Source organism: Chelon labrosus, assembly GCF_963514085.1.
Source record: "Chelon labrosus genome assembly, chromosome: 4".
NCBI lineage: Eukaryota > Metazoa > Chordata > Actinopteri > Mugiliformes > Mugilidae > Chelon > Chelon labrosus.
Genome location: NC_140340.1, coordinates 1,745,508 through 1,759,540, shown reverse-complemented (window position 1 = coordinate 1,759,540; position 14,033 = coordinate 1,745,508). Strand labels below are relative to the sequence as shown.

At 40.0% G+C, this 14,033-nt stretch overlaps 1 protein-coding gene across 2 annotated transcripts; it reads right to left on the bottom strand.

Annotated features, from left to right (window-relative positions):
* Positions 1 to 6,281: 6,281 nt before the first annotated feature.
* On the bottom strand, positions 6,282 to 12,917 carry LOC311487549 (butyrophilin-like protein 2). Of its 2 annotated transcripts, XM_084543856.1 has the most exons (6): positions 12,490 to 12,917; positions 11,005 to 11,334; positions 9,404 to 9,439; positions 8,440 to 8,718; positions 8,165 to 8,332; positions 6,282 to 8,013 (listed from the first exon to the last, which is right to left on the bottom strand). In XM_084543856.1, exons 1-6 carry the CDS (start codon positions 12,542 to 12,544, stop codon positions 7,943 to 7,945), a joined length of 939 nt encoding a protein of 312 aa, XP_084399982.1. In that variant the 5' UTR covers positions 12,545 to 12,917; the 3' UTR covers positions 6,282 to 7,942. The 2 variants fall into 2 exon arrangements, with proteins under 2 accessions (XP_084399982.1, XP_084399983.1); XM_084543857.1 differs by lacking the exon at positions 9,404 to 9,439.
* Positions 12,918 to 14,033: the final 1,116 nt, after the last annotated feature.

Sequence of the window (14,033 nt, the reverse complement as noted above, 5' to 3'; positions counted from 1 at the left end):
AGTGACCACAGAGAAGATTTATGAGGCGAAAGAAAAATAATGTGTTTGGGACATCAGGAAGTGATCAAAGCAGCAGTCATGGTGTGGAAAGCAAGCAGAACCCAAAGTGCGGTTGCAGTAGATGATTTAACTGTGTAGAGTTACGCTGTCTAAACCAACAAAAACCCACAAAGAAGAACGAATAAATACATGCGCAGAAATGTTAGCTGGAAGGCTAGGAAGCTAGGAAGAGCTACTGTTAGCTGAGGAGCTAGGAAGAGCTACTGTTAGCTGAGAGGCTAGGAAGAGCTACTGTTAGCTGAGAAGCTAACCGGTGTATGACGAGACCAACCGGTCGACCAATCAGGTCGTCCTGGTTAATGAGGACGAGAGGTGGTGGTGGTAGTAACCATGGTAACCTTTACTAAACATCATCAGGTGAGGAGTTTGGTTCCTGAGCCCACATTGAACGCAGACTTCCTTCCTTCCTTCCTTTCTTCCCTCTCTCCTTCCTACCTTTCTTCCTTCCTTTCTTCCCTCCCCCTGTCCTTCCTTCCTTCTCTCCTTCCTTCCTTCCTTCCTTCCCTCCTTCTCACCATTCCTTCCTTCCCTCTCTCCTTCCTTCCCTCCCTTCTCTCATCCTTCCTTCCTTCCTTCATTCCTTCCTTCCTTCCCTCGTCCTTCCTTCCTTCCTTCCTTCCCTCTCTCCTTCCTTCCTTCCTTCCCTCTCTCCTTCCTTCCTTCCTTCCTTCTCTCTCTCCTTCCTTCTCTCTCTCCTTCCTTCTCTCTCTCCTTCCTTCTCTCCATCCTTCCTTCCCTCCTTCTTTCCTTATAATGATCTCTAGAGACCAGATCAGTTTCAGTACCAGGATGTAAACACGTCTATTTAACATGGAGGTCTATGGAGACTGAGTCACAGGTGGAGCCTCTAGTGGACGATAGGGGAACTGCAGGTGCCTGGTATTTCAACAGGTGGGTATTTTTAAAGTTTTTAAAGTGTATTTATTTATTTTATGTTTTAATGAAAAAACGTGAAATATATCTGTTAGTTTAAACCTTAAATGTCCAAATACGCTTCAAATGAGTAAAAACTTAGAGACGACTTTCATTGTTTTGGTTTTCATCTAGTTTAATCTAATCAATCATCCTGTTTATGCCTGAATAAATATACATGCAGCACACATCACTGATTATTGATTTAATTATTACAGGGGAGTTCATTTATTTTCTATTTAATGACAGAAAGTCTGAACAGAGCAGATCTGAAAGGAAATGAACAAAACATAAACTGAACTAAAGTGAGAAAGAAAGAAGAATTAACTGATTAACTTCTGATCAATGAATCAACAAACAGCTTCACGAGGACACGAAGCTTAAACAAGGACGAGACACGCGGGACAGGAAGCAGCCGTCCCACGTTCCGCAAAGAGACGCTGACGTAGAAAAACAGGAAAGGCCGAGACAATGGAGCAGAGTTTACTCAGAGCGCCACACACTCTGGACGTTACCAGCTCAGCTGCAGGTGTCTGGAACGTGTGGAACATCTGAACGATCTCAAAACATCGGGAACACGTGGACGAGAGATGACTGCTTCGTGTCAAAACGTCCTAAAAGCAGAACAAAGGACAGAGACTGTCCACCGGACGTAGAATTAAACTCACCGTCCCTGAAAACATCAAGAACTTCTCCTGGAGACTCTTTAATTATCTGGAAAATCATACGAGGAGGAAAAACCTGGACGAGCAAACCCGGAATGTCCTCAGTGATCACAAATATCACAGGAACTTATAGAAACTATGATTTACAGAATAAACGTCATCAGTTACCCAAAGAGATTAAACCAAAATGGAGACAAACCTCCAAATAAATCATTAGATTCTCTTCACAGACCATCAATATTCTTCCAAAACACCTGAAAACGTCTGGTTAACCACTAGAACCTCTACAAGAGTCACAAGTTCTGCTGCGAGAGCTCCTGATTTCTATAAAAACCTAATTCAGAGACCCTCAAACAGACTCATATCCGTCTATACAGGGCGTCCTGGGACGTCCTCGGAGACCAAAACTTTGACAAAGACTCCTGGAAACCTCTACCAGAAACTCTACTGGAGTCATAATATCTGCTACATGATCTCCTCAAAACTCCTGATTCCTACAAAAACACAAACAGACTCATATTATTTTATAAAAACTAGGGATGCGCCAAAAATTTTCAGCCGAAAAACCAAAAATGCACTTTTGGGCCATTTTTGGCCGAAAATTGCGTCGTCACAACATCCTGTTTCGGCCGTGTTGATAAATTTTGAAACTGTATTTTCGGTTTTTCGGGCGAACATTTTCGGTGCATCCCTAATAAAAACCTCCTCAGAGACCGAAACGTTGACAAAGACTCCTGGAAACCTCTCAGCAAACAGCAGAAACTCTACTGGAATCAAATAACTGATGATAATATCTGCTAGAAGAGCTCCAGGTTTCTACAAAAAACTCCTCAGTGACCCCCAAACAGACTCATATTCGTTTATACAGGGCGTCCTGGGACGTCCTCTGAGACCAAAACTTTGAAAAAGACTCCTGAAAACCTCTCAGCAAACACCAGAAACTCTCCAAGAATCAAATAAATTATGATAATATCTGCTAGAAGAGCTCCAGGTTTCTACAAACAGTGACCCCAAACAGACTCCCTCATACAAGGAGTCCTGGCACCTCCATCAGAGAACTCAAACACCTGAAAACATCTCAGTAACCACTAAAACCTCTACAGAAGTCATGAGTTCTGCTACAAGACCTCCTGAAAACTCCTGATTTCTATAAAAACCTCCTCAGAGACCCTCAAACAGACTCATATTCATCTATACAGGGCGTCCTGGGACGTCCTCTGAGACCAAAACTTTGACAAAGACTCCTGGAAACCTCTCAGCAACCACCAGAAACTCTACTGGAATCAAATAAACTTCATCAAAATGATCATCTGCTAGAAGAGCTCCAGGTTTCCACAAAAACCTCCTCAGTGACCCTCAAACAGACTCATATTCATTCATACATGGAGTCCTGGCTCCTCCATCAGAGAACTCAAACACCTGAGCACCACCAGAACCAGTCCATGAACCAGTCCATGAACCAGTCCATCAACCAGTGGATCCTCCTCAGAGATCTGAGCAGCTCTGCAGGAACCAGACTAATTATTAGACCTGGTTCCTCTTCAAAGCTAGTTCCAGTCAGACTGATCAGGACTGAAGCTGATTTCCTCCAGAAAAAAAACAAAAACAAACTTTTAAAAACTCACCGAGTAGAATCTGTGTTCCTGATCTCTGGGTTGATTCTCGGTGGATTTCCGGTTTTAATATTTCTGGATCAGGTCCTCTCGGTGTCGGATCACCTGGAGGCTCCGCTCATTATAAAGAGCCGCAGATCGGAGCCACTCCTTCAGGGACCAGCCGAGTCCCCCCACCCTTCACCCTTCCTCCCCCCACGGAGCCGCTGCTGAGTGCTGCCTTCACGGCCTGCTCGGAATATCAGTCTCCGACACTTTAATCAAGGTCTGGTTGATGTTTTAGACCAGGGGGAGTCTAACTCGTTTCAGTACAGGGGCCACATGTGATCCGGTTTGATCTCGGGTGAGTCAGAGCAGCAACATAACAACCTGTAAATAATAAAACTCCTCATGTTTCGTTTTGTTTTAGAGCAAAAAAGTAAATTATTAAAATGTTTACATGTAATAAACATTTTAATAAAAATAAATATTTTAAGAACAAACTATAATTTTATAAGAAGAATAAAAGCAATTTTTGTTTATTTCTTGGGTCTCAGCAACTCTGACTAAAACGGTGCCAGTGGACAGATTAGGAACAGCAGATACTTTAAATGAAACAAACACTTAAAGTCTCTGTAGTTTTCACTCTTCATCCCAGAAACTTCATCCCACGGGCCAGGTTTGAGCCTCTTCGTCCCCCGGGCCCCAAGAGGTTTGACCCTCCTGGGTTCGACCTGACCGAACGGGATAGTCCGGCTCTGGAGCAAAAGAATGTCAGGCCCCTAAAGGTCAACCATAGTCCCGCTAAGTCAAGTAAAAAGTAAAATGAGCCCAGAGACATAAAATAAAGACAGAGAAGAAGAAAAACTGATTCAGGAACAACAACGAGAGAGAAAACGGTGAGAAAGAGATGAAGAACGACGGCAGGCACAAAGAACTGATGACAACAGAAGCAACAAAACAGCAACGAGACGTTAAAGGATCTGAAAACACCAAATGTCTTTATTTTACTTATTCTGAGCTCATTATCAGCTAGTTATTAAACAATATAAGTAAATACTTTTAGAAACAAAGTAATCATTTAAAAATCTCAATTTCCCACAGTTCACAGTGTCATTAAACACACCTCATGATGTTCAGTTTATAAACCAGACAGCTCCATCTAGTGGTGGGAGTTTGACAGCACAGACATTGATTGTTTTATACAAGTTACGGTCACTGGCCACTTCATTAGGTACACTCTTCATGAACGTTCTGGTGTAGAACTATTGAATTCTAGCGCGTTCCTTAATATCCATCATTTCCTCACATCAGTCTGGTTTAACTCCATCCTCCATCATCATCATCATCATCAGCTTCCTGACGCTGCTTCTACATCAACTCAACATTATCTAAAGATAATGAGAGACATTAATTCAGTCAGACTAAAGGATCTGCAGACATGAAGCAGTGAGGAGTTCATTCATTCATCCTCCACTTTAACACAAACACACTGAGATTATAATTAAACCTTTATTTAATGAACCTGATCTGGTTCCAGATGTTTCTAGAGAAACTTGTTGCTCATAAACAGGACGAGTTTGTTCCTCATAGAACAGAATCAGCTCTGGTTGAAGTCACCCACCGTCTCCTCGTGTCTCCTCGTGTCTCCAGACTTGTCTCTGTCCTCGTCCTGTTAGATCTTAGAGCTGCATTTGAATCTGTTCATCAGAATAATTTAGAAATAAAAACACACTGACACGAGTTGATTCACACACACGGCTGAGGTCGGACGTTCACATGAAGCTCGACGTCGTTGAAACAGATTCTTTTAACCACGACACAGATTTAGAGACGTAGACTTGATTCATCCAGAGAAATTACTCTTTAGGTCAAATAAGAAACACTCTGGAGGACCACAAGTCATAAAATAAAGAAAAAACAATAAAATATAAGTAAAATATCTCATGAAATAAATTAAAATAAAATAAGAGATTTTGTAAAAGAAAATTAAATTTTGTAAAATTAAATATAAGTAGAAATCTTGTAAAATAAAATGTCATGAAATAAAAGTACAAATCTCGTAAAATGAAAAAATAAAATATAAGTAAAAATCTTGTAAACTAAAAGTAGAAACCTCATAAAATAAAATGTAAGTAAAAATCTTTTATACGGAGCCCCTAAAGGGACATGGGTAAAAAGAAAAAAAAAAAAAAAAAAAATGAAACGTTCCCCGTTTCTAGTGAGCATGAGATACTTTCCCGTGCTCACTAGCGTTTCATTTTTTCCCCCCATGTCCCTTTAGGGGCTCCGTAGAAATCTTGTAAAATAAAATTTCATGAAATAAAAGTAGAACTCTTGTAAAATAAAAAATAAAATATAAGTAAAAATCTTTCAAAATAAAATTTAAAAAAATAAAATATAAGTAGAAATCTTGTAAAACTAAATTTCGTAAAACAAAATAAAATTGAATTCTTATAAAATAAAATTTTGTAAAAGTAGCAGAAATCTTGTAAAATAAAAGTAAAAATTTTGTAAAATAAAATAATATGAGCGCATATTATTAAATTAGTACATGAACGAATTTACAAGAAATAGAAACAGAAGTAAATATATATATTATTATATCCATAGGAAGGATTAATAAGGTGTTATAATGTGCATTCACATTAATAATGTGGAGTTATCTAACATTAAATCTGTGGCGTGGTTAAATAAATCAGTTTTAATGACGTAAATGTGCAGCTTCAACTAAATAAAGGTCATGATGAAACAGTGACACTTAAACGTCTGGAAACAAGTGGTTCTACAAAAGAACGGTTAAAGAACAACAAGATGAATGTGTAGGAACGGCCAAGTCAAAGTCCTGACCTTAATCCAATAGAAATGTTGTGGAAGGACCTGAAGCAAGCAGTTGATGTGAGGAAACCCACCAACATCTCAGAACTGAAGTGGTTCTGTTCTGAGGAATGGGCTAACATTCCTCCAAGCTGCTCTAGACCACTGATCAGCTGTTACCAGAAATGTTTAGTTACGTATTTAACTTTACTGACAAACAACAACAACTCTGACGTACGAGAGATTTATGGGATTTTATTCAGACATGATCATTTAAGAAGATTTGGCTGCAGACCCATTACTGTACCATGTACAATGTATATAGTATGAGAAACAATGTGGTATCAATAGCTACGTTTAAGAAAAAAGGCACATTTCATGCCCATTTAATACAAATATACATTATAAACTCTCAACATTATCTCAGTTCATTTCAGTAATAAAATATAAAACACACACATAATATAAACATTCAAAAGGCACCAACTCAATAAGGAAAACAAAGACAGACCCCAGCATAGCTTTGTATAAAATATTTACAGTATATTTACAGAAGGCACAGCAAAGAACAAAGCTTGACATTTTGACAAGATGAGAAATAAAAACAAAAAATAAACAGCATAGCTTCCTCATTACTACGAACGACAATCTAAAGAAATAGTGGTTAAAGGTTGTTTGCAGTTAAGTTTAAATATAATAAAACACATATTCTCCATACTGACCCTTTCTATGATCTACCTTCATCTTCATTGACATTAATACTAGGGACGCACCGAAATGAAAATTGTTGGCTGAAAACGAAGACCCCCTCCCAATCTACCAGTGATAGTGATCAACGTATTGGGCTCCATCAGCACCATCACTTCCTTGCTTGGATGTTTGGAGCTCAGGTGATAAATTAAATGCAAATCACTATCGGTGGGTATATTTATATATTTATATATTACTTTATATATTGAAATATCCGTGCTGGCTGTGGTTGTTGCTTGCGTTATCACAACTTCCTGTTTCAGTCGTATTGTTTCGATGATAAAAGTCTTTCAGAAGATTTTCAGTGGCTGAATATTCGGTGCATCCCTAATTAATACTTTCTCTGTTCAGCTGGTGTACCATGACCATGACCTCACTGACCTGTTCTACATAGAGTGAGAATATTTGTTTCATCAGCTGCCTTTGATTTATTGCTTCTGTTTTAAGGCCTCATCAGTCTGTTGGTTCAACAGGTCAATAGATTATTCAGGCAGCACTCTTTTTTGATCTGATCCCTTAAGATTCTGGAAGTTGACTTGATAAGACACTATAAAGCTTGATTCCCTGTATTTGTGTCTTGTTCTGGAGCTAAAGTCTGAATGTTTGAGACACAATGAGACAAAAACATGATGAGACGACTGAGAGGAGAAACAAACCAACGGAAGAGAACAGAAGGAAGAAACGTTCACAGAACTGTTGAACATAGAAAACAAATGTTTCTCTCCAGCAGTTTGTTTCTGCTCATTTAGACGTATTAAACTAAAGCAGGTAGACTTCCTCCCTCAGTGTAACACTATGAAGTGGGTGGAAGCAACCACAACTAACTCTGACATTACAATCAGCAGTCATCAAGTCATTCCTCTGAAACACTTGGTTATTAATGGCAGAATAAAGGAAACTACACTGAAGAAATCTGAACTGATGAATCGTATCAGTGGGGAAAAGTTCACGTTTGAATCTTCATAGATTTCATGTTCAGTTTGTTATTTTGAGATGTTGGAATAAAAGTTTATTAAGGGAAGTTCTATTGATTTAACCAAAGGATTAACTGACTATTATTGACTATCCTCTGGTTATTATTCTTTCACTGAGAAGAGAAGATCATGATGATGATGACTTGGCTGCAGATTGTACTGTTGACTTGTTCTATACTGTATTATCAGTTAAACCGAGTGGATTCATAGTTTCAGGATCATGATATTTCTTCTTCTGAGTCCCTGCAAAGAAGAAAACAGATTTTCTATCACATGAAGTAGAATGATTTATTTGTTATTGTCTGTGGAGCTCTGGACATAAGAACATTACAAAGTAAATGACATGATGGTGACTGAACAAACTGGACACGTTCATACAAATCATTTAACTCACCTCTGATCCAACTTAGTCTGATGACCTTAAAAGCCACAAGCAGAACTTGAACTACAGTCAGAAGTACAACTCCCAACACCATTCCAATCATCACTCCTTCAACGGTCACTTTTCTACTCAGGTCCTCTTCACCACAGTCTTTTCTACACTTGTCCACAAACAGTTTCTCTGAAAGACATGAGACAAAACCTTTTGATGAGACTGAGAATCTAAATGTTGAACAGACTGATTAAAGCTGTACATGTATAATTATTAAAGACTAGAGGGAATCTCACCAGACACAGTGATGTTAGAACCAGTCTCATGGTTCAAGTCCTTCTGTTGGACCACACACTGGAAGCAGTTGGTTCTGGTGGAGGTCACAGTAGTTTGGAGGGTGATGTTGTAGCAGCCGTCTCTCTCTGAGATCTCAGCCTCCTCAGCATCAAGGATGTTTCCATCACTGTCCTGCCACCGTAGCTCTGGCTCTGGAGAAGCTCCTAGAACCTCACACTTCAGCTGAACCCCAGAACCTGTCACATCTAATATCATGATGGTGGGTTTGAAAACTGCACCTGAGAACAGAGGAACCAGACAAAGTTAAAACCTGATGTATTTAAAAAGGTTTAAAATGAAGAACAACATATTTATTTCAAACCGTTCACCTTCAAATAACAGCAGCATGTTTAGCACGGTATTAGCATGCTAGCTTAGCCCTGTAGTTAGCTACACTCTCCACCGTATAGTAACCACCACGTTAGTCCCGCTAGTCTCGTTTTATTCAAAGTGTCGATAACAGTGAATTCATCCAACATACAGACAACGTCATGAAACCAAACAGTGGACTGTTAATCTCACAGTGAAAAATAGCGTCGGATTGACCCTTAGTTGGTAAAACAGTCCAGGTAAAGGTGTTTGGAACACAACCCACAAGTTTGTTCTTGTGAGACTTTACAGATGAACATAGAGCTGGTGGTCATAATGTTACGGCTGACTGATGGCACTAATTTCTACATCTACAACGTGTGTGTTACAACTCTGACACCAGACATTTGAATGACAATCAACACTACAGTACATCTATATACACACACACACACACACACATATATATATCACCAGTGATCAGCCATAACATTATGACCTTGTGTCTGATGCCTGATCTCTACACACAGACGTTCAGCATCAAAGTGTCTGACTGATGCTGAGACCTACAGAGTTGTAACACACACATTATAGATGTTCAGATTAGTGACTCACCAGAGATTTCTCTTGATCGGTCTTTAAGGACAGGATCTGAAAAACAATTGATTTAAAACTGTCAACTCAGAGGAATAACATGTAGCTGTTAGTCACTGCAGTGTTTATACTACGGTGGCCCCCCAGGGTCTAATCTAGTCTGACGTGGCGTCACAGCCAATCACAAATATTTTTGCACATTTCAAACAATGTTGTGATTGTGTTGTTTTTCCTATTGCTCCATAAAGCCTCTCTCCCCATTAGTTGGACCCCCCCCCCCCCCCCCCATATCACCTCCGCCCCCCTCCAATTATTTAAAGAGAGTTGGTCAAACCCCAGAGGAAACAGACCTAACGCTAACTAGCTTAACTTTATAAGAGCTAGCTCAGGAAGTTAGATTGAATATCAGCCGTTTACTATAAATTACATGTTCTGACCAGTTCATTTATACTTGATGAGAAACTCAAGTACTGAACTCCAGGGACGTCCTCACAGGCCTCTAAGCATTGTGGGAGATGCAGGAGACAGACGATGAGAGACACTTTTCTTAACATTTTCAGATGTCTGCCGGTCGTTTTGACGACTGCGTCTGCCGGATCACTCCGTTCATTCTGCTGCTCAGGTCCAACAGCAGACCACATATCTGGGACTGGAGGATGTTTTGGTAAATGATCTGACTCCTTTCTATCAGAACCAGCATCACTGGATCAGAACCACACGGGTCAGACTCACTGATCCTTGGTCCAGGACCCTGTCTCTGGTTCTCCTCCTTCCTTGGACCTCTGTTGATAGATACTGACCACTGCAGACCAGGAACATGGAGATGTTCTGATCCAGTTATTTATCCTCCCACTGACAGGAGCCATGGCAACCAGGTCATAATGTTATGGCTGATTCTATCACTATCCAGTTCTAATTGGTAAATTAAAGTAACAATGAGTTGTGATAAGAACAAAGAGGTCAGAGTGTTGTTGTTTAACTGTGGTTTCAATAATTATCACTACATCAACTTACATTAATTTACGTTATTATTAGAGATGCACCGATTTATCGGCTGGTGACCGGAATCGGCCGATTTTCACGTGATCGGCCATGACCGGAGACCGGCCGGTCAGTCTGACATATGCCGATTTTTTGCCGGTCAAATGCACTCGGGCGCCGCATGATTTACATCGCGCAACATCAGCATCACACGCAGGCCAGCTGACAGTCTTGCCTGGGCCCGGGACGAGATTATCTTTTTTTTTTTTAATTATTCCATAATTTAATGAGGGCCCAGTTCTGGGCCCCCCCTCTACCCTGGGCCCGGGACAGCAGACATTTCTTTAGTTGGATATTGGATATGAAAAGAAAGAAATGGTTCTTCCACAACACTGCACTTTAGATGTGTGTGAACTTCCCACACCAGGAGTAATTTATATAGTTCTATTTTTATAGTGATAGCGATTATCTGTTCAAAAAATGTTCTATTAAAGAAAAGATAATATTAATATTCTATTAAAGAAGAGAAAATAAATCTTTGTGTGTGTTGTAAAGTGGTTAGAAAAAATGAAATCGGAATCGGCCGGGAAAATTGTAATCGGTGCATCTCTATTTATTAAGAATTAAACATAATTACTCACCAACAACAAGCTGGATGTTGAATGTTTGTCTTGGAACAAGACGTGGTAAAACACAGGTGTAGTCTCCACTGTCTGTGATCTTTGTGTTATTAATCCTTATGGAGGCGTTACCAAACTTCAGCTGATCTTCAAAATGTGAGACCCGTCCTTTGAACTGAAGATCTTGACCTGGACGACCGTTATTATAATGAACACCAGCATCGTGAAAGAACACCTCCTTCTGTCCATCTTTCTTCCAGTCAAAGACCTGTTGTACAACACTCTCCTTGGTGCTGAGGGAACACGGTAAGATGACGTCACTACCTTCAGGTACTCTGATGACCTCTGACCCTGGAAGACATGAACAGATTTTAATCATTAACTTTAAATTGGTAGGAAACAGAAAGACAACATTTAGGCTGAATGACCTGAACATCTCTTCAACAGATCTGATCAGTCGTCTGCTTCTTCTACCTCAAACTGAATAAAGTCACCCTGCTCCTCCCCTCCTCCCCCATCCTCTGACCCACCATCACCCAGGTGACTCTGCAGTCGTCTGCCTCATACAGGATGGGGACGATGGATAATTCAGAGGACTCTTCAGAGACTTTGTAGTCTGGTGGCAGGAAAACTGGATTTCCAGAAACACAGTTAAACTGATGAAGCTCCAGCTGTGACAGGAGAGACCAAAGGAACGACCTCTATGGTGTCAAGGTGAGAGAGAGAGGAGGAGCTGTTATCTCCTCGCGTATCTTCGTCTGTCTGAGACATAACTTCAATGTTGCCTCCTTCCTCACGTCAATGTTTCCCTTCAGTCAAGTTCATTTCATTTATATCACCAGATCACATCAGAACTCACATCAGGTCATTGTTCCTATAGAACACGTCTGGACCGTGTTATTTTAACAAATAATGATATTACTCATATAACATATTTCATCTCATTTCATTTCCATATGGCCTCCTGCAGTTATCCACTCCTACCTGAATGAACAATTCTCCAACCTGCCTGTGATTCCTCTTACATTTTCAAACTGTCATGTAACATCATCAGTTTGTATCATCAGATTCCACATGTACACTTTAGTCAGATATGTGTATCTATGACAGATGGATGTTTATCTTGCTGTTCTCTTCTCTCTTTCTTCTATCTGTGCCCTGCTGGCGTTGGTTCCTCCACATGAGCTGGTTCTGGTTCTGGTTCTGCTCCAGGTTTCTTCCTGTTAAAGGCAGCATCTCCTACCACCTGTGCTGCACCGTCTCCTTCAGGCTGCTCTGGAGGTTTCAGGCCAGGTTTTGTAAAGCGTCTTGAGACGATTTTTATTGTTATTGACGCTATATAAATAAAAACACTCCTACTTCCGTTCTGTTCTAAATGTGTGCAGCTCCGCACCGACACACACAAACAAACATGTTTGCTAGCTAGCTGGCTAATGCTAGCTGACTGGTGCTAACTAGCTGATATCTCCGGATGAAGAACAAACACAAGTTAGAATCAACTCTTACCGTTTGATTTCACCTCAGTCAGAGACAGAAGAAAGATCCACAGAAGATGCTTCATGATGCTAACGGCTAACAACAGAGACGTCAGGTAGCTAGCTGACTGATGGTAGCTGACGGACTGGATGCTAGGTAGCTAGCTGACTGATGGTAGCTGACGGACTGGATGCTAGGTAGCTAGCTGACTGATGGTAGCTGACGGACTGGATGCTAGGTAGCTAGCTGACTGATGGTAGCTGACGGACTGGATGCTAGGTAGCTAGCTGAAGGTAGCTGACCGGCGCTAACTAGCTGTGATCTCCGGTTAAAGAGCAGATAAAGTGGTGGTAGAAACTCCTTGATGCTTTTAAAAAGAAATAAACCCCCTGTCTTTAAGATGCTGCTGTTAAACACAAATAACTTCGACTCTATCCTGCAGTCTACGATATTTACAACACCGGAAACTGCGCGTCAAACGAAAACAGCACTGACAGTCTGGACTACAGCTGTAGGTTGGGCGGATTGATACTGTGACTCCTCCCGTGTTACTCCGCCTCCGGGAGGATCCGGACCTTACTGTCTAACTGTCGATGTTTTTGTGTCAGTTTCTCTTCTATACTTTCATAAAATTAATAATATTTCCTCGTAGAGTTTGTATGAGCTCAGCTCCTCTCAGTCACTTTGGTAGATTCTGTCCACTCTACTAACGATCAGTGTACAGATGTGATGTGATGTGATGTGATGTGATGTGATATAGATCCTATGAGAAAAAGCCTCAGTTTGTTTCAGTCTGGTATATTTATAAACAGCTGTTTGGTCCCTAAATACTGTCTGTTATATATTTAATTATATTAATTATATAAAGTTTCTGCACTTTACTTTAGCATTTCACCCTTTTACCATGCCATATAAATGTAACAGATATTAGATAGATTTGATTTATTTATATCTTGTGTTACATTTACATTTCCTGCACCTGTCTTAGACGTCCATATGACCTCCAGAAACGTTATCTGGTCTGACGATCAGATGTTGAACGGCATATTGACGTCTAAATGGGGTCATGGTTAGACGTCAATATAGCGGACCTAGTTTACACGTCGTGTAGACCAGGGGTTCGTAACCCAATTTTCCCACGTCCGGGGCCCATTCAAATATTAACACTTTCATTTTAATTGATCCGTGTCTTGGTTTGATTTGTGACCAATAACTAAATCAAGATAGTGATGGTTTAACAAGCTAAAACCTTGTGAAATAAATGACATGATACACTGTGACCATCTCAAAGACATTAAATTATATCCTGTGTGTAAACCTGCACATACAACAACACTGAACAGTATAGAAACTATAACATATCAGGCTGCTACAAGAACAAATATAAAGGCTCAATATTTAGATTTAGATAGACTCTAAAAGAACCGATGACAAATTCTGATGAATAAATCTCTGTGGTAATAAATACAATCAAAATAATAAAAGTTTCAAATTAAATAAACTGTAAATAAAATATAAATAAAGTGCAAATTAAAATATTGCCTTATAACCTACTGATGAATTTGACAATTTAG